This window comes from Tachyglossus aculeatus, chromosome 2, assembly GCF_015852505.1.
Source record: "Tachyglossus aculeatus isolate mTacAcu1 chromosome 2, mTacAcu1.pri, whole genome shotgun sequence".
NCBI lineage: Eukaryota > Metazoa > Chordata > Mammalia > Monotremata > Tachyglossidae > Tachyglossus > Tachyglossus aculeatus.
In genome coordinates, this window is record NC_052067.1 from 25,384,984 (window position 1) to 25,410,281 (window position 25,298).

Sequence of the window (25,298 nt, forward strand, 5' to 3'; positions counted from 1 at the left end):
CTGTAAGGTTTGCCAAGTGCCTGCTGGGAAAAACCTTGGCCTCCTTCAGAGTGTCAACTATGGTATTTTGCTGATTTCAGAAATGATTCATAATCTTCCTTTCTTGACGTCTGCTTCCCGAATACCGTCACCATCACTTAGGAGCTCCTGTATGAGTGATTCAAGGACTTTTGACAATGCTCTTAGTCTATTGAGGCGAGTTTCCCGGAGGACAGGAATCATAGTCAGCCCCAGATTCAATATTCCTTCAATCAATCAATCGATGGTATTTACTGAGTGCTTACTCTGTGCAGAGCACTGTACTAAGCATCTGGGACAGCACAACAGAGTCAAAAAACATGTTCCCTGCCCATAATGAGCTTACTGTCCAGAGGAGGAGACAGACATTAATATGAATGATTTATAAAGTAGAATTTAAAGATATTTACACAAGTGCTGTGAGGTTGAAGTTGGGGCAAATTTCAAATGACCCTGTTCTACTCCTCTAGACTATAAGCTCATTATGAGCAGGGAATGTGTCTACCAGCTCTGTTATAGTGTACTTTCCCAAGTGCTCTGCACACAGTGTGCGCTCAATAAATACGATTGACTGACTGGGGAGAGGAAAGGATCTGACAAGGCCCAGTCAATTTTGATGCAGTCTGTCATAGCACCGTGGAGCAGTCTAAGAAGCTTGATAGACTTTTCGTGACAGTCTCTGGAGCCAAGATCTTCTAAATGGTGGCAAGTGTTTCGATAAGGCCTACAAACACCATACTGAGGTGATGATTTTATTCCCTGCATTTTGCCCATCACTCGTGTGCAGCAGCGATTATGCGCTATGGACTGAAACTGCACTGCAATTCTGGGAGGGCATGGTTAGAGTCTGGCTAAAAGCACTTGAAAGTAGTGAGAGCCAATGATAGTTTCTGCAGTTAAGACTTTTACAATCAATCGGTCGGTCGATTAATGGTATTTGAGCGTTTTACCAAGCACTTGGGAAAACACAACAGAGTTGGCAGATACTTTCCCTGCCCAGAAGGAGCTTACAGCCCATAGCGGAAGACAGATATTAAAATAAAATACAGATAGGGGAAATAGTACAGTATAAGTGCTGTGGGGCTAGAGGAAGAATTTAAGTGCTTAAACGGTACGCAGCCAAATGCATAGTCAATGTAGAGGAGAGGGCAGATAGGGGAATGGCTTGTTATTTTAGACTGTGAGCCCGCTGTTGGGTAGGGACCGTCTCTATATGTTGCCAACTTGTACTTCCCAAGAGCCTAGTACAGTGCTCTGCACACAGTAAGCGCTCAATAAATATGATTGAATGAATGAATGAATAGTGGATAGAGCACAGGTCTGGGAATCAGAAGGTCATGGGTTCCAATCCGAATCATATCTGCCATGTAACGTTGGGCAAGGCACTGAAATTCTCTGTGTCTCAGTCACCTCATCCGTAAAAAGCGGATTGAGACTGTGAGCCCCCCGTGTGTCCAACCCGAGTTGCTTGTATCCACTCCAGAGTTTAGTACAGTGCTTGGCACCGAGTAAGTGCTTAACAAATACCACAGTTATTTGTATTATTATTAAATGAGGCCTGAAGGAAATGTGATTTTAGGAGGATTTTGAAGGTGGGGAGAGTGGTAGGCTGCTGGATATGAAGGGGCCCCATATCCAGACCCATAGAAGAGAGTGGGCAAGGGAATTGTGGTTGTCACAGATGCCAGCGCTTAGAACAGTGCCAGCGCTTAGAACAGTGCTTTGCACATAGTAAGTGCTTAACAAATACCATCATTGTTATTATTATAGTGTGTAGGTTGGCGTAAGAAAGAAGAGAATGTGTGGGTTCAGTTGTAGTTGTATATCGGTGAGGTAAGGAAGAAGGGAGAGAGCTGATTAAGTGCCCTAAAGCCAAAGATGTAGTTTTTGAAGATGTAATAAAGGTACATTCGAGGGGAGGCAGTTGATTGCTTCCACTTAATCAACTGCACTCTCCCAAATGCTTAGTCCAGTGTTCTGCACATAGTAAGCATTCAATAAATACCACAGACTGATTAATTGATTTCTGTCAGGCATCAAAGATCACCTGGCCTGTTCTAAAACTCAGTGGAGGCAATTCAGTAATAGTAAAAGAAGAGTAGGTTTTAAATGCTACTGTAGAGATCGGAAATAATTATGATGCTTCTTTAAGCAGCTTTCTATCCCAAGAGACCTTTCCCATGGGAATGAATTGGGCTGTAACACAAAGTTTAGGAATGAATTATATTAATGGGAAAGCCAGATTTGAAAGTGTTAAGTTTAACAAATTCAGTGCATGCTTTAAAATATACTATCTTCAAATTCATAACCACTACATCACCAGTCATTTCTTTTTATTAAGGGAAAATTCAACAATTGTTTAATTCCAGTCGAAAGATTTTTGTAATAGAAATATTAAATATTATTTAACATATCTAAGTATTAGCTCAAAAAACAAAGTTTGGATAGCAATTTAAACAGATAACATTTAAATCTAAATGAAGCAAATACCTGTAAAGTTGTTTATGTAATGCCTCAAAACTATCTGAAATACAACAATACAAACTCAAAGAAGGCTATAAGAACCGAATAATTTGTTTGTTTAAATTTTATATACTAAACTTTATAGCAGTTTGGTTAGAAATTTTAAGAATTGTAATCAGACATCAATCAGTAAATAGAAGCGTTAACTTTTGTATAGCTTGGGACTTTTGGCACTTAATTTTTTTGACTGTTTCACATGAAAAGGACAGAAGTATTCAGATGTAAAAATTAACAGGCTCTCTTTTAATAATCTAGATATCCTGAAATTCAGACATTACATTGTCTATTTCTTTAAATGTGTTGGATATATTCTCAATACATTCTCCAGCTCTGAATGTAATATCACCGATTACAAGACAATCTTCTTCACAGGGGTTTTCTAATAGACTTTCTTCCCAAATGTTTGTGCCGCACTTAGCTAACTGTAAAAAAAAAAAAAAAGAAAAGGGCAAATCTACCTGCATTAAATGCAATTTGACTCACTAGATTCTTTTATTTATTAATTCAAAGTCTGAATCATTCCAACAAATCATAAAGAAAGATCTATGTAGTCACACCAAATTAATGTCTTTAGAAAAAAAGGATGCAATTCTCATTCTGTGGAATCTGCGGATATTTCTGCCCTTGGGTTGTTTAAAAATAATTTCAAAAATAACTAAAAGTTTCCTCACTGAATTGGAGGGAATCATTTTTCAAGCATCCGTTAGCCAAATACCCCCGGGCAGGGATTGTGTCGGTTTGTAATTCTTTCATCATCATCATCATCATCATCAATCGTATTTATTTATTTATTTATTTATTTATCGTATTTATTTATTGTTTAAAAATAATTTCAAAAATAACTAAAAGTTTCCTCACTGAATTGGAGGGAATCATTTTTCAAGCATCCGTTAGCCAAATACCCCCGGGGCAGGGATTGGGTCGGTTTGTAATTCTTTATTTCCCAATCACCCGGTACAGTGTACTGCCCAGAGTGGGTGCTAAATAAATAGTAATCCGTTGTTCCTTTTTGGGTGGCTGGCTGGTAAAATTGTTTCAGTAATGATTTCTGTAATCTACAAGGATGACCTGGGAATAGCGAATATCTCCTCGTGCTTGTGACTTATATAAGCTCCTTATGGACGAGGAACGTGTCCGTTAATTCTGTTGTATTGTACTCTCCCAAGCACTTAGTACAGTGCTCTACACACAGTAAGAGCTCAATAAATATGATTGATTGTGAAAACCACAGGAAAACCAAGGCCTTTTCTGTGCACATCTTCACTGCGTATCTTCACCCTGTTTGTATCAACACCCTGCTTGCTTCCTGCCATTTTACACTATCCACCATCAACCAAATTCCTCTGTAACTGGGTTCCTGGGGCTACATGGGGAAGGGATGGATGCATGAGGAAGATGTGTATCGTGCTTTCTCCTCGGGAGCTTTTCTCTCCCTAGCATCAGTAACCTCTATACTTGCACCTAAAACAAAAAACAGGACTCTCCTGGCCCTTTTAAAGAAAAGATACGAACACTGGCACCACTGAGAACGCAGCTGGGGTTCCTATTCTGGGCCAGGAGAATAACAGAGCCTAAAGAGGAAAGATCTGAAAAAAATAAGAAACGTTCAGGGTGTGGGTTGGGTTTTTTTTATGGCATTTGTTCATTCATTCAATCGTATTTATTAAGCGCTTACTATGTGCAGAGCACTGTGCTGTTTGTTAAGCGCTTACCGTGGACCAGGCATTGTACTAAAAGCTGGGATAGAGGAAAGCTAATCAGGTTGGACACAGTCCATGTCCCACATAATAATGATAGCATTTATTAAGCGCTTACTGTGTGCGAAGCACTGTTCTAAGCCTCCACATCAGGCTCAGAGTCTTAATCCCCATTTTGCAGATGGCGTAGCTAGGGCACAGAGAAATTAAGTGATTTGCCCAAGGTCACACAGCAGACATGTGGCAGAGCCAGGATTAGAACCCAAGTCCTTCCGACTCCATACCAGTGCTCTATCCGCTAGGCCGCACTTCTTCTCTAAAGCATGTTATGGGCAGGGAATCATCATCATCAATCGTATTTATTGAGCGCTTACTATGTGCAGAGCACTGTACTAAGCGCTTGGGAAGTACAAATTGGCAACATATAGAGACAGTCCCTACCCAACAGTGGGCTCACAGTCTAAAAGGGGGAGACGGAGAACAAAACCAAACATACTAACAAAATAAAATAAATAGAATAGATATGTACAAGTAAAATAAATAAATAAATAGAGTAATAAATATGTACAAACATATATACATATATACAGGTGCTGTGGGGAAGGGAAGGAGGTAAGATGGGGGGGATGGAGAGGGGGACGAGGGGGAGAGGAAGGAGGGAATGTGCCTACCGACTCGGTTACGGTGTATTCTCCCAAGCGCTTTGTACAGTGCTCTGCCCGCAGTAAGCACTCAATAAGTACCATTGATTGATTGATTGATTGATTGGAACAGGAGACGAAGAAAAGGAAGGTAAGATCCAAGGTGGAATAAAATGAAAAGAGAAGACAAGAAAGATTGATGGGAGATGGTATCGTGGTTTAGTGGAAAGAGCACGGGCTTGGGAGTCAGAGGTAATGGGTTCTAATCCCGCTCAGCCGTGTGACTCTGTGCAAGCCACAACTTCTCTGTGCCTGTTACCTCATCTGTAAAATGGGAATTAAGACTGTGGGCCCCACGTGGGACAACCTGATTACCTTGTATCTACCCTAGCACTCAGAACAGTGCTTGGCACATAGTAAGCGCTTAACAAATATCATCATTATTATTATTATTATTATCATCATAATCATAAGAAACGCAATGGAGCAGAAAGATCTAAAGAAAATTTCTCAACTTGAAAGAGTGACTCGGGGAGAAAGTGAGGAATTGGTGGGACACTGCATGAGTTGATGGGGGAGAATGTAAGTGGGTTCTCCTAAATTTTAAGATCATTAATTTTCAGAATATTGATATTTTAAGCATTATCTCTGTTTTGGCACCACCCTGTGATGTCTCACCGATTAAAAACTGATGATGAAATAAGTCCAGCTCCATCATCTATTTTTTTAAGGTATTTGTGTACTGTGTAAGGTGTAAGGTACTGTGTCAAACACTGTTCTAAGCACTGGGGTTAATTAGGTTGGACAATCCCGGTCCTGCATGGGGCTCATAGTCTAAGTACATATTTATTATTCTATTTATTTATTTATTTTACTTGTACATATCTAGTCTATTTATTTTATTTTGTTAATATGTTTGGTTTTGTTCTCTGTTTCCCCCTTCTAGACTGTAAGCCCACTGTTGGGTAGGGACTGTCTCTATATGTTGCCAACTTGTACTTCCCAAGCGCTTAATACAGTGCTCTGCACACAGTAAGCACTCAATAAATATGACTGATTGATTGATTGTTAGGGAGAACATGAGAACTAGGGCAAAGGGACGTTAAGTGACTTGCCCAAGGTCACACAGCAAGCAATTGGCAGAGACAGGTTCTAACCCCCAAGCCCAGGCTCTTTCCACTTGGCTATACTGCTTCTGAATGTGAGATACTGAATATTTTCCCCCAACACGCCACAAACAAACCTACGAGGGGTTTAGATCAAAGCACGGACCAAACAGTTAAAAGTCACCTTTCATTTTAAATTCTGCATGGATTATCTACGAGGAATGGAAAACTGTGAAAAGTCACTGCATGAACTCTCTATTTTCTTTTTCCAGCTAATACTGGGATGACAGAGTTAATGCTTTGATGGCTTTAAGGACTAGGAATAATCCAAAGTGACGGCAATAGCTGTCCGTTCTTAAAACGTTATTTTGGCATGTTCTGTATTGGCCCTATGTGGCAGAAACCTATTTGATGTATGGAATCATACATCTGTGGCATTTATCGACTGTGAGCCCACTGTTGGGTAGGGACTGTCTCTATATGTTGACAACCTGTACTTCCCAAGCGCTTTGTACAGTGCTCTGCACACAGTAAGCGCTCAATAAATACGATTGATTGATTGATCATTATGTTTTCTTTTCGATGCTGGAGCTACTTTCCAGTTCTCAAATTTAAACCAATTTGAAAAAAAAAAAGTCTTGGAAAAATGAGAGACAGTATTAAACAACTGACGTCCAGTTATATTTCCTTCATCGCTCGCTTTTGTAATTCAATCAAAACGCTCTCCTGGAGCTATTAAATCCTCTTGGCCCGAATTGGTCTGGAATGACACAGTCACGGTGTTTTCTTCCCCAGTTGTTTCTCTTTCCGTGAGTCAGATTATCCCAATTCTTAAACTGTTCAGTTAGCAGACCAGGTGGCACAAACTGAACTATCAGTAGCTCCGGCCCGTCCAAGGACAAATGATACATGTCCCAAAACCCTCGGCCTTCTGTGAGACCTCGGAGGCCTTCCCAGACTGAGCCCCTTCCTTCCTCTCCCCCTCGTCCCCCTCTCCATCCCCCCATCTTACCTCCTTCCCTTCCCCACAGCACCTGTATATATGTATATATGGTTGTACATATTTATTACTCTATTTATTTATTTATTTATTTATTTTACTTGTACATTTCTATCCTATTTATTTTATTTTGTTGGTATGTTTGGTTCTGTTCTCTGTCTCCCCCTTTTAGACTGTGAGCCCACTGTTGGGTAGGGACTGTCTCTATGTGTTGCCAATTTGTACTTCCCAAGCGCTTAGTACAGTGCTCTGCACATAGTAAGCGCTCAATAAATACGATTGATTGATTGATTGATTGATTGATTAAGACCACTGCTCGCAGGCCGCAGCCCATCGAGGGAATCCGGGCCAGTCAAGGGAATCTGGTGACTTAATTTTATCCAATTCCTAGCACCACTGAATCGTGGAATTACAGATCTGCAAAAGACCTCATTTCCTATTTCTGAGTGGGTGAATAGCTTCACTATCTAGCACATATCATTGCCTCTTCTGTACTTAGTCTTGTCTCATGTTTTTTATCACCTTGACAGTCAATACGGTATAAACTGAAACCTTCCCTGGCTCAATTTAAAATGATTTTCTCCGGTGGCACGGTTAATAAGTGTTCGGCATCCTCCTTTTAACCAGTCTTCTCCCATCCTGTATTTGTGTTGCTTTTTTTGGCCTTTCAGAGTATCGTCTGGTACTTACCCCTACTGGAGGTCATTGCTTTTAAAGAACTACTTCCACAATTCATCAAGGGCACTTCCAATTTCTCTCGTCCTCTTCCAATTTAGTATCACCTTTGGATTTAATACATTCTCCATTCCTTTTACCAGATCATCACTAAAGATGCTGCAGAGGATCCATCCCAGGGGCAAAATTCTGCGTGACACCAGTCAATACCTTCTTCCTATTTTGACACTGAGCCGCTGATGATTTCCCTTTGGTTACAAATCTTAAGTTATCTACCAGTCTAATAAAAAGTAGCGTTATCAAGGCCAAACTTTCCTAATTTGCCTCCGAGGGTATTTTGTGAGGCAGAGTCAAAAGGCTTTGGGAAGCTTGGGTGTATTGTATCTTGGCGGGGACAACCGCTGAATGCAAAGTCACTAACGGCCATTTCTGGGGAAAAGATTCCCCTCAAACTCCAGGGAGAAGACTACTGATTTTGACAAAAGGGCAATTACCGTCCCATTTGTGAGGCCTAGAGGAAAGCAGTGTGAGAAGCAGGGTGGCATAGTGGATAGAGCACGGGTTTGGGAGTCAGAAGGTCACGGGGTCTAATCCCTGCTCCACCACTTGTCTGCTGTGTGACCTTGGGCAAGTCACTTCACTTCTCTGTGCCTCAGTTCCCTCATCTGTCAAATAAGGATTGAGACCCACATGGGACAGGGACTGTGTCCAACCCAATTTGCTTTTATCCACCCCAGTGCTTAGTACAGTGCCTGGCACATCGTAAGCACTTGACAAATTCATTCATTCAATCGTATTTATTGAGCGCTTACTGTGTGCACAGCACTGGACTAAGCGCTTGGGAAGTACAAGTTGGCAACATAGAGAGCGGGCTCACAGTCTAGAAGGGGGAGACAGACAACAAAACAAAACATATTAACCATAATAATACCATTATTATTATTATTATTATTAAAGAGCATAGTCCTGGGAGACAGAAAGCTGGGGTCTAATCTGATGCTGTAATTTATTTATTGTACCTGCAATTTATTTGTTGATTGATTGATTTATATTAGTTTCTGTCTCCCCCTCTAAGCTGTAAACTCACTGTGGGCAGGGAATATGTCTGTTTATTGGTATATCGTACTTAATCTGATGCTATAATTTATTTCTTGTACCTGCAATTTATTGATTGATTGATTGATTTATATTAGTTTCTGTCTCCCCCTCTAAGCTGTAAACTCATTGTGGGCAGGGAATATGTCTGTTTATTGGTATATCGTACTCTCCCAAGTGCTTGTGAGCCCACTGTTGGGTAGGGACTGTCTCTATATGTTGCCAACTTGTACTTCCCAAGCACTTAGTACAGGGCTCTGCACACAGTAAGTGCTCAATAAATATGATTGATTGATTGATTAGTAGATTGTTCTGCACACAGTAAGCACTCAGTAAATATGACTGACTGAGACTAATCTTGGCTCTGCACCTTGTCTTCTGGGTGACCTTGGGCAAGTCACTTAATTTCTCTATGCCTCAGTTTTCTCATCTGTAAAATGGGGACGGTGGGGACTTGTGAGCCCCACGTGGGACAGGGACTGTGCCCAACTGGAATATCTCGCATCTACCCTAGTACGGTGCCCGGTGAGCCCGCTGTTGGGTAGGGACCGTCTCTATATGTTGCTAACTTGTACTTCCCAAGCGCTTAGTACAGTGCTCTGCACACAGTAAGCGCTCAATAAATACGATTGAATGAATGAATGAATGGTAGTAAGCACTTAAGAAACATCATAATAGTAATAATTATTATTACGATATTTGTTAAACTTTTACTCTGTGCCGGGCACTGTACTAAGCACTGGGATGGATACAAGCAAATCAGGTTGGACACAGTCCCTTGTCCCACGTGGGGCTCACGGTCTCAATCCCCATTTGACAGATGAGGGAACTGAGGCACAGGGAAGTGAAGTGACTTGCCCAAGGTCACACAGCAGACAAGTGGTGGAGCCGGGATTAGAACCCATGACCTTCTGATCCTGAGGCCCATGCTCTATCCACTATGCCATGTTGCTTCATCGAATTCCCATCTCCCTTGTTTAAGTGTCCCGTTACTCTCCCAGAAAGGAAATCACATTTTATTAGCATAATGTGTTCATCACAAAGCCGTGTAAATTGTTTTTTAATATATCAGGGTTTTCTTGGTAGTTGAAATAGATTAATTATCATTTCTAGTATCTTCCCAGGTATCGATTTGCTGACGGGTTTGTAGTTTCATTTCTTTAAAAGAAAGATACACACTTTTCCAACACTCAGGAACTTCTCTTGTAGTCCATGAGTTTTCAAAAAAAAAAAAATATTTATTTATTTTACTTGCACATATCTATCCTATTTATTTTATTTTGTTAGTATGTTTGGTTTTGTTCTCTGTCTCCCCTTTTTAGACTGTGAGCCCACTGTTGGGTAGGGACTGTCTCTAGATGTTGCCAATTTGTACTTCCCAAGTGCTTAGTACAGTGCTCCGCACATAGTAAGCGCTCAATAAATACGATTGATGATGATGATGATGATGATGAAAAACAAGGGTTTATGGCTCTGCAAACCTGCCCATCTCCTTAAGTACCTTAAGATAGCACTTAAACTCGGTGATTTAAACACCTCCTTTTTAAAAAGAGAATTCTTTTTAAAAAGAAACTATGGCTTTCCCTATTCTAGTTTGGCTTTCCAACCTTCCATTAAAAGTGGGACTTACCTAGACAAGGGTTCACATTTAATCATTTTCATGAAGATGGAAGGGAAAAAAAAAAAATTAAGCCTCTGCCTTTTCACAGTCATTTGTTATGAGCATCTCTTTCTTTCTGGGGATGATATTTTCCCTCTTCCCCTTATTTTGTCAAAAAAATTGAATATTTCCTTAATGTCTCCAGCTAGTTGCATCTCCTTCCTGACTTCAGCATTTTTCCCATCTTTCCTCCACAGAGAGACCATGAAGAGCCATCCCCAGGAGAGCAGAATACTGCAATCTGTTGTCCCCGGGCGGTAGGATATTTGCTGGAAAAAGACAGCACCTCCTTCTGCTGTGTTTTTGTAACTATAAAGTTAATTTTTAGAGATTTTTCCCTTGGGATTTCTCTTTCCGCCGTGTTGCCTCAAAGAAACTCCCCGAGAACTTCCTTGAGATTTACAAAAGCACCCACTTGGAAAGCCTCCTGCTCAAAGAGCCCAGATTGCAGATTGTCACTTCCTGGGCAGTGATTTCTTGGGGATCCATCTTTACACAATAATACTATTCCTTAAGAGTCCTCAATTTTCACTCTTGGAAGCTTTATCTTATGACTTTCCTGTTTCTAGAGGATTCTGGGCTTAGCCAATATGTGATGTTGTAATACCTCTTGCAATACTTTTTGGCCCTCTTATTAATGCCCCAAACTTTTTTTTTTTTTTTGTTTTGTTCTTGAGAAAATACAGCTTTCCTAACATTCTCTGTCTTGATCTTTTGAATTTCACTCTTCCTTTCCCTTTAGTTCTTACATACAGTCATCTTGTAATCACTTCCTCTAGGGTAAGGATCCACCTTTAGATTCTTGGCTAAACATTAGCTACGATAAGCCAACTCCGTGGAAACTAACAGCTTTGATAAAACCATTACAGAAACATACTTCAAAAAACAATCACACAGTGTCTACATGATGAACACAGACACACCACACCAGCAAGGACCATGCACATATCTCCTCCAGGACTCCTTCCCTGATTAACCCCTTATCACCCCACTCTCAGAGGTGCATATCCTTACCCTCTTCGGCTTCCTCTGGCACCAATTTATTTTAAGGTCTGTCTCTCCCGCTAGACTGCAAGCTCGGAGAGGGTAGGGGTTGTGTCTACCAGCTCCATTATATTCTCCCAAGGGCTTACTACAGTGCTCTGCACATTGTAAATGCGGAATCAGTACCTTTGATTGATGTATGCCATCTAGCACCATCCTCAAAATCTTGTCTCATGAATCATACATAAAATGTATGCACGGAGACAGATGGAGGGTGACAGAAAACTCCGCACAACGTGAATATACAAAAAAACATCCTTTGAAATACAGAACCATCTGCATGCCCGGGGCACTGAATTATTAATGCCTCTAATTGTCAAGGGGGTAAAAGAGCTGGCTGACTGTAAATATGGTCCAGTGTTACCTCTCTTTGCCCCCTTCATATTCCCCGGGCCCTCCCATGCCACTATCTACTTCCACCTACTGCCCTTCTACTACACTTTCAGAATTTAAAATAGTTTAGAACTCCATGCAGAGGGTTGCTTTGAACACCTCCTGCTTCAATTATTCACCAACTTGTAAGTTTCAAGTTGGAACCCCAAGCAAATCCAAAGGAGATCTAAGGGTCATCTATCTCAGCTTGACTACTGCGTCGGCTTCCTGCTTGGGTCATTTGGGGTTTTTTTGTGGTATTTGCTAATTGCTTACTGGGCACCAGGCGCTGCACGAAGCACTGAGATAGATACAAGCTAATCATGTTGGACACAGTCTACGTCACACATGGAGTTTACGGTCTTAATCCCCATGTTACAGATGAGGTAACTGAAGCACAGAGGAAACGAAGTGACTTGCCCGAAGTCATTCATTCATTCACTCGTATTTATTGAGTGCTCACTGGGTGCAGAGCACCGTACTAAACGCTTACACACAGCAGGCAACTGGCGGAGCCAGGATTAGAATCCAGGTCCCTGTGACTCTTTGGCCTGTGCTCTCTCTATTAGGCCAAGTTGCTTCTCGAAAATGCCGTTTTTCTAAACCGTCACTCTGCGTGTACTCCCCACTCCTCAAAAACCTCAATAAATATTATGGCTAGATAGCGATGAGATGGGGAGAAAGCTGTCACCACCCTCCTCTCTGAGCGTGCAAGGAGGTGAAGAGAAGTACAGTGCTCTGCACACAGTAAAGGTTCAGTAAATATAACTGAACGAACGAATGGCATAGGGAATGGAAGTGTGCGTACGCGGGAAGAGTCCTCCCGATGGTCGGCTGGATCTAACGTTTGGACTGGATTTACATTCTACTGTAAATGATTCTCCATTCAAGGATTCTATTATTGCGGTTTATTCATTTTCAATCAGATATTCCCAGGGCGTAGACTGCTCCTTTAAATGAACTAGGAGCCTCCAGAAGTGGCATGACCTCATTCCACCCCCTAGAAAACTGGCGAGTTACTAACTTAGCTAAGAAACTCTCAGTTACTAAAATACTCCTATAATTTTAGGCAAAATAAATAAGGTAAAATGTGAAATTTAACCATGAATAAAAATCCTACTATAATGGAGTTTTTATTCTTCAGGCAGCAATGTTGCATATGTATCCGCCTACCGTTTCTCCTGCGTTTATTTCATCTCCATGTACGCCTGCTTCATTGAGGTTCTTAAAGGGATCTTCAACTTGCTGGAGCATTTGTTCCAGATCTTTTAGCATAACTTCAGACTCGGAGATAACTAAGAGAATAATAGTATTATTATATTTTAAATGTATTTTATTAATATCCATGTTGTGTACGATTGAAACTAAAGAGCACCTTCTGAACATGCGAAACATAAACTGAGGCATCTCACAAGGTTTTCATACACAGTGTTTCCTTAATGTGAAATAAACAGACCCTATAAACTATTGTCTTTTGTAGAATCTCAGCACTCAAAAACTTTCACAATAGCTAGACCATAGTAAGATAGGACTATCAAGCATCACTGAACGATTACCAGCATCTACTTGTAGGGAATATCTTCAAAATAAAAAAGTAAATGAACACTTGATGCAAAATTCAAATACGGTCCATTAAAACCACATCCTGAAAGGGACAGCGACATGCCTCAATGAGTAAAACAAAGACAGAAAGCAACCTGGGAATTTGAAATCAAACTCCTCCTTACATGGCTGTAAAATGCACTAATTACTTAACATCCTGGGCCTACGTTTTCTGTAGAGAGACCCTGGAAGACTGTAATGCTTATAAAGAAGCACCACATGTTTGCGGCACGGATGATATCAATATATACGTATTAGAGCTAGAAAACCAAAAACCTTTAAGCTTTCTAGGATCAAACTATGAAAAATAAATCAACACAATTTGATTACTTTTCACAGGCCACATGATATATAAAGCACAATTCTCCCTTACCACGTCTTCCCTTTCTCTCTCCATTTTACTACTTGGTCTTCTCAAGACAGCACCCTCTCTGACCACCAACAACCTAATTTTCCCGCACTGATTCGAAAGGGCACCGGAAAGCTGCTGATGTGGAAGGAGTGAGGGAAGATGGTGGGACTGTTTCTCTTGCTCAAGATCAATCAATCAATCCTATTTATTGAGCGCTTACTGTGCGCAGAGCACTGTACTAAGCGCTTGGGAAGTACAAACTGGCAACAAGATGTCCCAGTCACAGTCCCTGCCAGGGCAATGCACCGACGCAATGAACCCCAACCCTGCATAGGGGAATTCTCTTCACACACCCACTGCTGAGAAAATCTCCACTGATCTTGCAAGTGGGGATGTGTATAATTTAGTCGGAAGAAACGGGCTCGGTGTTAGATGGCTTTTCTTCTCCAGTTCCAAAATGCAATTTTGGAATAACGATCACATAAGGAGCTCTTTCAGAGACTATCAGGGAAGGGATCTGGATCCTGCTCTCCTTTTCATCTCCCTCTTTAGTTACGGCAGCCTGACTTATCTATTAGTAACTTTCTGGCTTTGGCTTTTGATGGAATGTTTTATTCACTTTAGGACTATAGTTCTGTCTCCAAAAATAGTTGTGATGTTCCTAGTAGACTGTTCCTTTTAGACTGTGAGCCCACTGTCTCTATATGTTGCCAACTTGTACTTCCCAAGCGCTTAGTACAGTGCTCTGCACACAGTAAGCGTTCAATAAATATGATTGATTGATAGTAGCAAATCACCACTTTGGGATTAAAGGGTGTACTCGGGTCGTGTAATGCTTTTGATTTTCTGGATACTGTTTATCTAGAAAGCATCCAAATCACAATTTGTTCCACAATTTCCCCCTTCTAGACTGTGAGCCCACTGTTGGGTAGGGACCGTCTCTATATGTAGCCAACTTGTACTTCCCTAGTGCTTAGTACAGTGCTCTGCACACAGTAAGCGCTCAATAAATACGACTGAATGAATGAATTTGTTGAAGGAAATGGAAGGAAACAAAACAAAATGGTCAAAGCTCTAAGGTGCATTGCGTTTGTCTTCAACTTCGGTGCATCCACTTCACATATTCCTATTCTTTCCCAGTGATTTTCACTCTAATAAATTTTGGGATTCTATTTCTTATTACATTAGAGTCTCATCGATGGATAAAATATTCTGGTTTTGGTTGTCTTACATTGGAAAAAAAAATCCCTACTTTCAAAATTCTTTTGAGGAAAAGTGTTCCAGGACACACTTGGTGCTAAATTCAGAAAGTTTCTAAAAAGAAAAAAATTAGGTATGCAGCAAACGATTTTATGGTCCTCTTCATAGACGTCTTTGCCGATTGTATAATATTTTAAAGCTCTCAATTACCTTGCCCTTACATCTCTGATTTCCTACTACAATCCAGCCTGCATACTACACTCCAGTTGGGAAGCAGCGTGGCTCAGTGGAAAGAGCCCGGGCTTGGGAGTCAGAGGTGGTGGGTTCAAATCCCGGCTCCGCCACATGTCTGCTGTGTGACTTTGGGCATGTCACTTAACTTCTCTGTGCCTCAGTTCCCTCATCTGTAAAATGGGGATTAAAACTGTGAGCTCCCATGGGACAACCTGATCACCTTATAACCTCCCCAGCGCTTAGAACAGTGCTTTGCACATAGTAAGTGCTTAATAAATGCCATCATTATTATTATTATACTCTGAGCCTCAGTTACCTCATCTGTAAAATGGGGTTTAAGACTGTGAGCCCCACGTGGGACAACCTGATCTCCTTGCATCCCCCTCCAGCACTTAGAACAGTGCTTTGCACATAGTAAGCGCCTAACAAATGCCATTATCATTATTATTATTATTACACTCCTCTAATGCCCATCTACTCCCTGCACCTTGATCTCATCTATCTTCTCATCTAGGAGAAGCAGCGTGGCTCAGTGGAAAGAGCAGGGGCTTGGGAGTCAGAGGTCATGAGTTCTAATCCCGGCTCCGCCACTTACTGGCTGTTTGACTTTGGGCAAGTCACTTCACTTCTCGGTGCCTCAGTTCCCTCATCTGTAAAATGGGGATGAAGACTGTGAGCCCCCCGTGGGACAACCTGATCACCTTGTAACCTCCCCAGTGCTTAGAACAGTGCTTTGCGCATAGTAAGCGCTTAATAAATGCCATTATTATATTATTATAGTAAGCACTTAACAAATACCATCATTATTATTATTATTATTATCTTGACTCTGACCCCTCACCCATGACCTGCCTATAGCGTGGAATCCTCTCCCCCTTCACATCTGACAAGTGATCACCCTCCTCACCTTGAAAGTCTTTTTAAAAGCGCGTCTTCTCCAAGACGCCTTCCCCAGTTAAGCCCTTATTTCCTCTTCTCCCAATCCCTCCTACGTTCCCTTGTACCCTTTCTTCACCCCACCCTCAGCCCCACAGAACTTACGTACATATCTGTAGTTTATAATAATATCTGTCTCTTCCTCTAGAGCCTAAGCTCCTCATAGACAGGGAGCTTACCAACTCTTTCATAGTGTACTCTCCCAAATGCTTAGTACAGTGCTCTGCCCAAAGCGAGCGCTTAATAAATACGGTCAACTGATTGATAATGAAATGATAATCGGTAGTTATACTTCATATGGACAGGCTGCTCATGAAACGTTTGTTGTTTGCCACATTTACCTTCCTTTTCAGCGGGGGATTTCACAGAATTTGATTTAAAAATCACCACACGGATTAGGGCTGCTACAGAAAAGAAACATGTAAATTAAACAGCTTCACATTGGCAACGTTGGCAGCAGATGCAATCGAGCTGGTGATTCTAAATGCCACTTCACTGCTAACTGATATTTTGGAGGTATTCTATCACAACACTGATCAGGGAGCCTCTTCGGTAAGAGCGCATTATAATGGAGTTCCGGTAATTCCGCTGATGGGGAAGTGAAATCAATACGGCATAGGATGCTCAGGAAATGTCACTTAAGAGTAGTTTGAGGCCAGAACGAGGAAAAAGTCACTGAAGGAGGAGGTGTTTTTCAAAGAGGAGCTACACCTCTGCAACCACCAAACAGCTGCATGCAATAGATGAGGTAGCCCACTGTTGGGTAGGGACTGTCTCTATATGTTGCCAATTTGTACTTCCCAAGCGCTTAGTACAGTGCTCTGCACACAGCAAGCGCTCAATAAATATGATTGATGATGAGGTAACTGAGGTCCGAGAACTTAAGTGACATTCCCACGATCACACAGCAGATATGTGGCAGAGCCGGGATTAGAAACCAGGTTCCTTGACTTTCTGGCCCGCGGTCTATCCACTAGGCATTGCTGCTTCTCAGATCGTGAGCCCCACGTGGGGCAGGGATTGGGTCCAACCTGATTAGCTTGCATCTACCCCAGTGCTTAGAACAATGCCTGGCACAGAGCAGGGGCTTAACAAACACCACTTAAACAAACACTCGAACAAACAAAACACCTGGCTCCTATCTGTGGTTTCAACATTACGGCGGAATATTACACCTCAACCCACGATCTTCCATCCACAACTAGGCGTGGAACGAAGTCGACGGTGCTTGGGACTCTTTTGGAAAAGAGAAGATACTGCTTGTAATTAATAATAAAATGGGGGCATGGAGGGATGCTTTTTTGGTCATTTGAACTTGATTATGAATTACCTAATCAATCTAGGTTCTAAGTGACTGATTATGACATCATCGCTTTTTCGGGAGGTATAGTTCTCCAAGTAGTTATCGGATAGCACCCTTATACTGGGGCCAGACCAACTGCTTCTTCAGCAATGGGACCTTTTCAAGTTTCTTTCATCACCATTAAAAAGCTTCAAACTGGATTTTGTTTAGTTGTATTTTTTAATGGTACTTGCTAGGTGCTCACTATGTGCCCGGGTCAGCACTGTGCACTATACAAGCTAATCCTTGATGGCTAGAGAAAACCAGGGCCATTGTGATGAGCAAAGGGATGTCGCCTGCTCAGTCTTTTACAACTTGCTTCTCTGGGGGAAGGGGAGGGAAACTTATAAATTTGGAAAAATAATCTCTACTCATTCATTCAATTGGATTTATTGAGTGCTTAATGTGTGCCAAGCACTGTACTAAGCGCTTGGGAGAGTACACTATAACAACCAACATGTTCCCTGCCCATAATGAGCTCACAGGCTAGAGGGGGAGACAGACATTAATAGCGCTTAGTACAGTGCTCGGTACACAGTAAGCACTCAATAAATACGACTGACTGACTGAATGAATGAATAAATTACAGATATATACGGATATATGCATATGTGCTTTGGGGATGGGACAGAGGATGAATGAAGGAGCAAGTAAGAGCGGCACAGAAGGGAGTGGCAGAAGAAGAGAGGAGGGCTTAGTCAGGGAAGGCTTCTTGGAGGAGATGTGCCCTGAGTTCCCCAATTTATTCCAGTTTGGAGGGAAAATGGCCCATTTGAGGTTGTAGTGGACAGTGATTTCCTCCGAGATTCAAGAAAGGGCAGGTGAACTTGCAGATTACTGGAACTACATCTTCAATAAAATCATCTTGGAGTTTCCCTGGCTTGTTTCAAATGACTGCTGAACTTGAGAGTGTTGCCACTGCAGTAGCTCCGGCACTCCCTTCCCCGGAAGACGGACCCGCCCTCCGGCAGACAGCTCTTTATATTCATTACACATATAATGGGGGATGGGGAAAAGGGAGCACGGTGATTTTTGAATATTTGGGAGTGCAGAGGCACACTCTTTGGAATACCCACACTGGAAAGCAACAATAGATATAGCCTTTCTACTGAAATCCAGATCTGGTCTTTGAAATCAATCTAGATATTCTGTCAGCCTTTTCATTTCAGGGAAGATACAACACTATCTGTCTCGTAATTTGCTCCCACTTTTGAACTTTCCAAATGCTTATAGTACAAGAAAACTTTTTGAATTTCCAGTTCCCCATTAAGTGATTAAGGAACCTAATCGTTTCTTGTTAACAGACTAATGGGAATTACCCAAAAGAGAACCCAAAGGGCCAATTTCTAGATTCAGATATATTGTCTTCTCATTCATTCATTCAATCGTATTTATTGAGTGCTTACTGTGTGCAGAGCACTGTACTAAGCGCTTGGGAAGTACAAGTCGGCAACATATAGAGACAGTCCCTACCCAACGGGCTCGCGTAAGCACTATCAATCAGTCACGTTTATTGAACACTTACTGTGTGCAGAGAACTGTTCTAAGCAGAAAACTGTACTAAGCACTTGGTAGAGTACACTGAGGCAGAATTGGCAGACTCGTTCCCTGCCCACAAAGAGTTTACAGCCTAGAGGGACTGTATTTTTAAGGGCAGTCAAGGCCCCAGGACTATACACCTAAAGCTAAATACATCAGACTGGTGAAATTCATAAGCAAGAACACAGTTATTTTATCCCACAGAAACACGGGTGGAAATAGCAGAAAGATATTCTTGGAATGTCAGGTACAATTCTAAACATCAGCAACATTTCATCCTGAAAGAAAGAAGTTTGGAGGGAAAAGAGGGGCTGGGCAGAGGGAGACCATGAGATTGCTTAAGGCATGGACTGTTAGAGTATCTAGGAGGAAATATTAAAGAGGAATACAGGGAAAAGACACAAAAGATATGGCATTTATTAAGCTCCATGCTAAGGGCTGTGGATGATACAACATAATCAGATGAGACACAAGGGGTGCATTGCTGAGTAAAATATGAGAAGATTGATAGCTTTAGGTTTTGGAGAGGAGAACTTGGAAACAAAGCCTGGTTTTCTCAAGTAATTCCAAAGATAAGGAGTGGGAAGAAAATGGCTAGAAATCAGGTTTTGAGTTAGAAAATTGTTATCAGTTGGCAAAAATGGTAGAAGGCAATTGCCATAGATAAGACAACAATTATTTAAAAAACTGATTTTTAAAACTCTTACCAGGAGAAAAGGGGCAGAGGAGGAGGAGGAAGAAGAGGCTAATCTGGTAACAGTCTAGATTTGGGTATGAAGGAAAAGGTCGATGTTCCTGGCTCCTCCGCTTGTCTGCCGTGTGATCTTGGGCAAGTAAGTGCTTGGCACATCGTAAGCGCTTAACAAATACCATCATTATTATTAACTTCTCTGTGCCTCAAATACCTCATCTGTAAAATGAGGATTAAGACTATGAGCCCCATGTGGGACAAGGACTGTGTTCAACCTGATTACCCTGTACCTACCCCAATGCTTAGCAGAGCGTCTGGCACATAGTAAGAACTTTACAAATACCATTAAAAAAAATGATGTTCAAGATGTCCCTCCTTCTGCCCTCCCCTGCACCTCTTCTACCCCTCTACTTGCCTACTGATCAGAGAAGACAATAATTCAGATAATAACAGAAAAATAGGGTGGGGCTTTTATGGGAATAATGAATTTAAATGAGAAGGCAAGTTCTATTCTAAATAGCCCTCTACACTGAAAGTTCACTGTGGGCAAAGACTGTGTCTGTTTATGGTTACATTGTACTCTTCCAAGCGCTTAGTACAGTGCTTTGCACACATTAAATATCCCTCTACACTGTAAGTTCATTGTGGGCAGGGAATGTGTCCATTTATTGTCATAGTGTACTCTTCCAAGCACTTGGTACAGTGCTTTGCATCCATTAAATGCTCAATAAATATGACAATGAATGAATGTATGAATTCCTTATAATGTCACCATGAAAAAAAACATCAGGGTTGGCCTGAAGTACAGTGCTTTGCACACATTGAATGCTCAATAAATATGACAATGAATGAATGAATGTATGAATTCCTTATAATGTCACCATGAAAATAAACAACAGGGTTGGCCTGAAGTAAATCCGGTAGTTGGCCTCCTAATACATTTCATGCAAGACTAGGGGTAATAGAATATGCATTGCCTCCTTTCCATCCCAATTTTGTTTGATTACATTTGGAAAAAATCTGAGGGCACTGATGCAGGCAGATGTCTGAATTCTCCTAGCCAAGTGAAATGGGGAATTACAGAAAAAGATGGTTAAGGCCAGTCAAGCAAGGTAGTGTTGACAGCTGTGGGTTCCCGCCAATGCACACTTTGCCAGCTTTAAACTTCTTGAAAATGATCTGCAAGACTGCTGAAGTCCAGCACTTCAGATAGCTATTTGACGGCTTTTTCCCCGCTGGATAAGCTTTGGGGAAGGGGGTTGGTAGATATTTGAGGGTGCGGGTGGCTACCCCTTTAGTTTTGCCTCTGCGTCAAGCGGGGAAAGCAGCGGGAGTCTGAATCCATTCATGCAGCAAGTCTGCCCACTCATTCCTAGCACTGTTCTGCCCTCTTTAAATACCATCTGGAGAGCTACAGAGGCAGCAGACTACGAAGCTGATTTTAAATTTTGCAGTTGCATCACCGCCCTAATCAATCTCTCATATCCAGGTTCTCCATTCTATAAATATAGGCCTTCCCAGACTGAGCCCCCTCCTTCCTCTCCCCCTTTTCCCTCCCCATCCCCCCCGCCTTACCTCCTTCCCCTCCCCACAGCACCTGTATATATGTATATATGTTTGCACGTATTTATTACTCTATTTATTTTATTTATACGTTTATTCTATTTATTTTATTTTGTTAATATGTTTTGTTTTGTTGTCTGCCTCCCCCTTCTAGACTGTGAGCCCGCTGTTGGGTAGGGACCGTTTTACTTGTACCTATCTATTCTATTTATTTTATTTTGTTAGTATGTTTGGTTTTGTTCTCTGTCTCCCCCTTCTAGACTGTGAGCCCACTGCTGGGTAGGGACTGTCACTATATGTTGCCAGCTTGTACTTCCCAAGCGCTTAGTACAGTGCTCTGCACACAGTAAGCACTCAATAAATATGATTGATTGATTGATTGATTAGTACAGTGCTCTGCACACAGTAAGCGCTCAATAAATACGATTGAATGAATGAATGAATAAACAGTTCTAAATACACCAGAGAAGAAAGTATCATTCAATGGGCAAGAAACCTACAGATGTTACCCTTCATAAAATAAAATAAATGTATTGAGTTTGTTTTCAAACGGTATATATACACCATCTTTTCTCCAAAGAACCGAATCTCACCATTGTGGAACAAAACAAAGGAACTAAAGCCCGCTGTGGGCAGTGATTGTCCCTCTTTATTGCTGAATTGTACTTTCCAAGCTCTTAGTACAGTGCTCTGCACGCAGTAAGCGCTCAATAAATAGGATTGAATGAATGAATGAAAACCACTAAAGATTTTTTACCTACCCAAGTTTTCTTTTGATAAGGAGCCATCTGAACAAGCACTTTCAAAAGAGCTTTTACAAATTCTTTTCCTACAAAAAAATCAATGTATTTGGTGTAAATTACCAATCGTGCATATTTAAATCCTAGTTTATGATAATTACTGACATGCAAATACAATTGTTATCCTTAAGGTACTTTTTACGTATTTTCTGTATTTGAAAATAAAATCTCTTCTTTCTTTTAACATATTTATTTTTTAGTTTTATATGCATCCAGACAAACTTCATTTTGCCCTGGCATGATACAGGATCATGGAGCTTCTTGTTCTGGAGAAGGACTAATCGATGTATTTGATGTAAATTACCAATCGTGCATACTTAAATCCTGGTTTACGATAATTACTGTCTTTTGCAAATACAATTGTTATCCTTAAGGTACTTTTTACGTATTTTCTGTATTTGAAAATAAAATCTCTTCTTTCTTTTAACATATTTCTTTTTTAGTTTTATATGCATCCAGACAAACTTCATTTTGCCCCGGCACGATACAGGATCATGGAGCTTCTTGTTCTGGAGAAGGACTAATCGATGTATTTGGTGTAAATTACCAATCGTGCATATTTAAATCCTGGTTTACGATAATTACTGTCTTTTGCAAATACAATTGTTATCCTTAAGGTACTTTTTACGTATTTTCTGTATTTGAAAATAAAATCTCTTCTTTCTTTTAACATATTTCTTTTTTAGTTTTATACGCATCCAGACAAACTTCATTTTGCCCCGGCACGATACAGGATCATGGAGCTTCTTGTTCTGGAGAAGGACTAATCGATGTATTTGGTGTAAATTACCAATCGTGCATATTTAAATCCTAGTTTACGATAATTACTGACTTAGGCAAATACAATTGTTATCCTTAAGGTACTTTTTACTCATTTTCTGTATTTGAAAATAAAATCTCTTCTTTCTTTGAACATATTTCTTTTTTAGTTTTATAGCATCCAGACAAACTTCATTTTGCCCCGGCACGATACAGGATCGTGGAGCTTCTCGTTCTGGAGAAGGACTAACCATTAATGACTGGAATGGAAAGATTCTTATTTATAATCACATTTGTCCATATTCTGCTTTCAGACATACCTAAACAACGCTGCCACGGATTAATTTTTACAGTTCATACTTAATAGTGTTTCTCTACGGACTAAAGAAATTTGGAGCTGAGCCTCTGGTGGAGTGGAGAACTTGGTCTGAGGGTCGGGACAAGACTCGGAATTCATGGTGGCTGGGTCACGGTGGCGTGCAAAAAAATTCAGGCCGGAGACTGAGCGTGGAGCGAGACCAGCTGGGTTTTAGGCGAGCCACAAACTCAGCCCTGGTTTCAAGCCTGGCGAGGCGGCTGCCGAATGGGAAGAGCGTGAAGCTACATCATCATCATCATCAATCGTATTTATTGAGCGCTTACTATGTGCAGAGCACTGTACTAAGCGCTTGGGAAGTACAAATTGGCAACATATAGAGACAGTCCCTACCCAACAGTGGGCTCACAGTCTAAAAAGTCACGAGTCAAGCTACAAGAGTCAAGGCCCTACTGAGAGCTCACCTCCTCCAGGAGGCCTTCCCAGACTGAGCCCCCTCCTTCCTCTCCCCCTCGTCCCCCTCTCCATCCCCCCACCTTACCTCATTCCCTTCCCCACAGCACCTGTATATATGTATATACGTTTGTACATATTTATTACTCTATTTATTTTACTTGCACATATCTATTCTATTTATTTTATTTTGTTAGTATGCTTGGTTTTGTTCTCCGTCTCCCCCTTTTAGACTGTGAGCCCACTGCAGGGTAGGGACTATCTCTGTATGTTACCAACTTGGACTTCCCAAGCACTTAGTACAGTGCTCTGCACACAGTAAGTGCTCAATAAATACGATTGATGATGATGATGACGATGATGATGAGTCAATGGCCGTCGTTGAGGTAGCAGGTGAACAGAGGGAGAGCCGAGGGGCTGGTTTCTAAGATCTCCCCTGAAACCCGCTCTGATTTCAGACTGGACTTTTTCCCCTTCTTCACCCATGCTGTTTGGGCAAGGCTGAATCTGCCAGACTAAAAAGCATCAAGGACGAAGCGTAGGAGGCCTTGTTCTTGAGATAGGAAGGAGCTCCTTCCAGCAGTCCAGCCTGCTCACATACAGTTGTCTTCACTCCCCGCCTTCCTCCCCTCCAGATTACCTGGAGGGAGGGGAGGGGGGTTTTGTCTACGGTTCTGTCATTAGTCCCCTTCTAGACTGTGAGCCCACTGTTGGGTAGGGACCGTCTCTATATGTTGCCAACTTGTACTTCCCAAGCACTTAGTCCAGTGCTCTGCACACAGGAAGCGCTCAATAAATCCGATTAAATGTGAATGAATACTGGGTGTAGAAGCCCTGGCAAGAAAAATGTGGAAAGAAGCAAGTTTCTCAAGAGTGAAGGCAAAACAGAATGAGTTCCTAGGTGAGTGAGGAATAATCTCCGTTTTACAAAACGTACCTCTTATTTTTTCCCAAGATGCATGGTTTTTGGCCAGAAGAATTTGTGGTAGCCTTAACCTGTGAGACAAAAAGAACAGGACAGCAGTTATTTCTGATGACATTCATTCATTCAGTCATTCAGTTGTATTTGTTAAGTGCTTACTGTGTGCGGAGCACTGTACTAAGTGCTTGGGAAGTACAAGTTGGCAACGTATAGAGACGGTCCCTACCCAACAGTGGGCTCACAGTCTAGAAGGGGGAGACAGGGAACAAAACAGAACATATTAACAAAATAAAATAAATAGAATAAATATGTCCAAGTAAAATAAATAAATAAATAGAGTAATAAATCCGTACAAACATATATACATATATACAGGTGCTGTGGGGAAGGGAAGGAGGTAAGGCGGGGGGGATGGAGAGAATTAACTATGATAGTCTATCACGATCATCATCAATAGTATTTATTGAGCGCTTACTGTGTGCACAGCACTGTACTAAGCGCTTGGGAAGTACAAGTTGGCAACATATACAGACAGTCCCTACCCAACAGTGGGCTGACAGTCTAAAAGGGGGAGACAGAGAACAAAACCAAACATACTAACAAAATAAATTAAATAGAATAGATATGTACAAGTAAAATAAATAGAGTAATAAATATGTACAAACATATATACATATATACAGGTGCTGCAGGGAAGGGAAGGAGGTAAGATGGGGGGGATGGATCAAGAAGGCTCCGAAGCTATTCATTGACCTCCC

The 25,298-nt window shown here is 41.4% G+C and overlaps 1 protein-coding gene across 4 annotated transcripts in view; it reads right to left on the bottom strand.

Annotated features, from left to right (window-relative positions):
- Nucleotides 1-2,631: 2,631 nt before the first annotated feature.
- Nucleotides 2,632-25,298, bottom strand: part of ZCWPW2 (zinc finger CW-type and PWWP domain containing 2) — a 134,304-nt gene continuing 111,637 nt past the window's right edge. For all 4 annotated transcript variants that reach the window (XM_038769778.1, XM_038769795.1, XM_038769787.1 and 1 more), the window contains 4 exons: nt 24,556-24,614; nt 22,052-22,119; nt 13,005-13,126; nt 2,632-2,963 (listed from right to left, as the gene is read on the bottom strand). In XM_038769778.1, the coding sequence (XP_038625706.1) occupies nt 2,793-2,963; nt 13,005-13,126; nt 22,052-22,119; nt 24,556-24,614 (420 nt within the window). In that variant the 3' untranslated portion in view covers nt 2,632-2,792. The remainder of the gene's footprint in view (nt 2,964-13,004; nt 13,127-22,051; nt 22,120-24,555; nt 24,615-25,298) is intronic.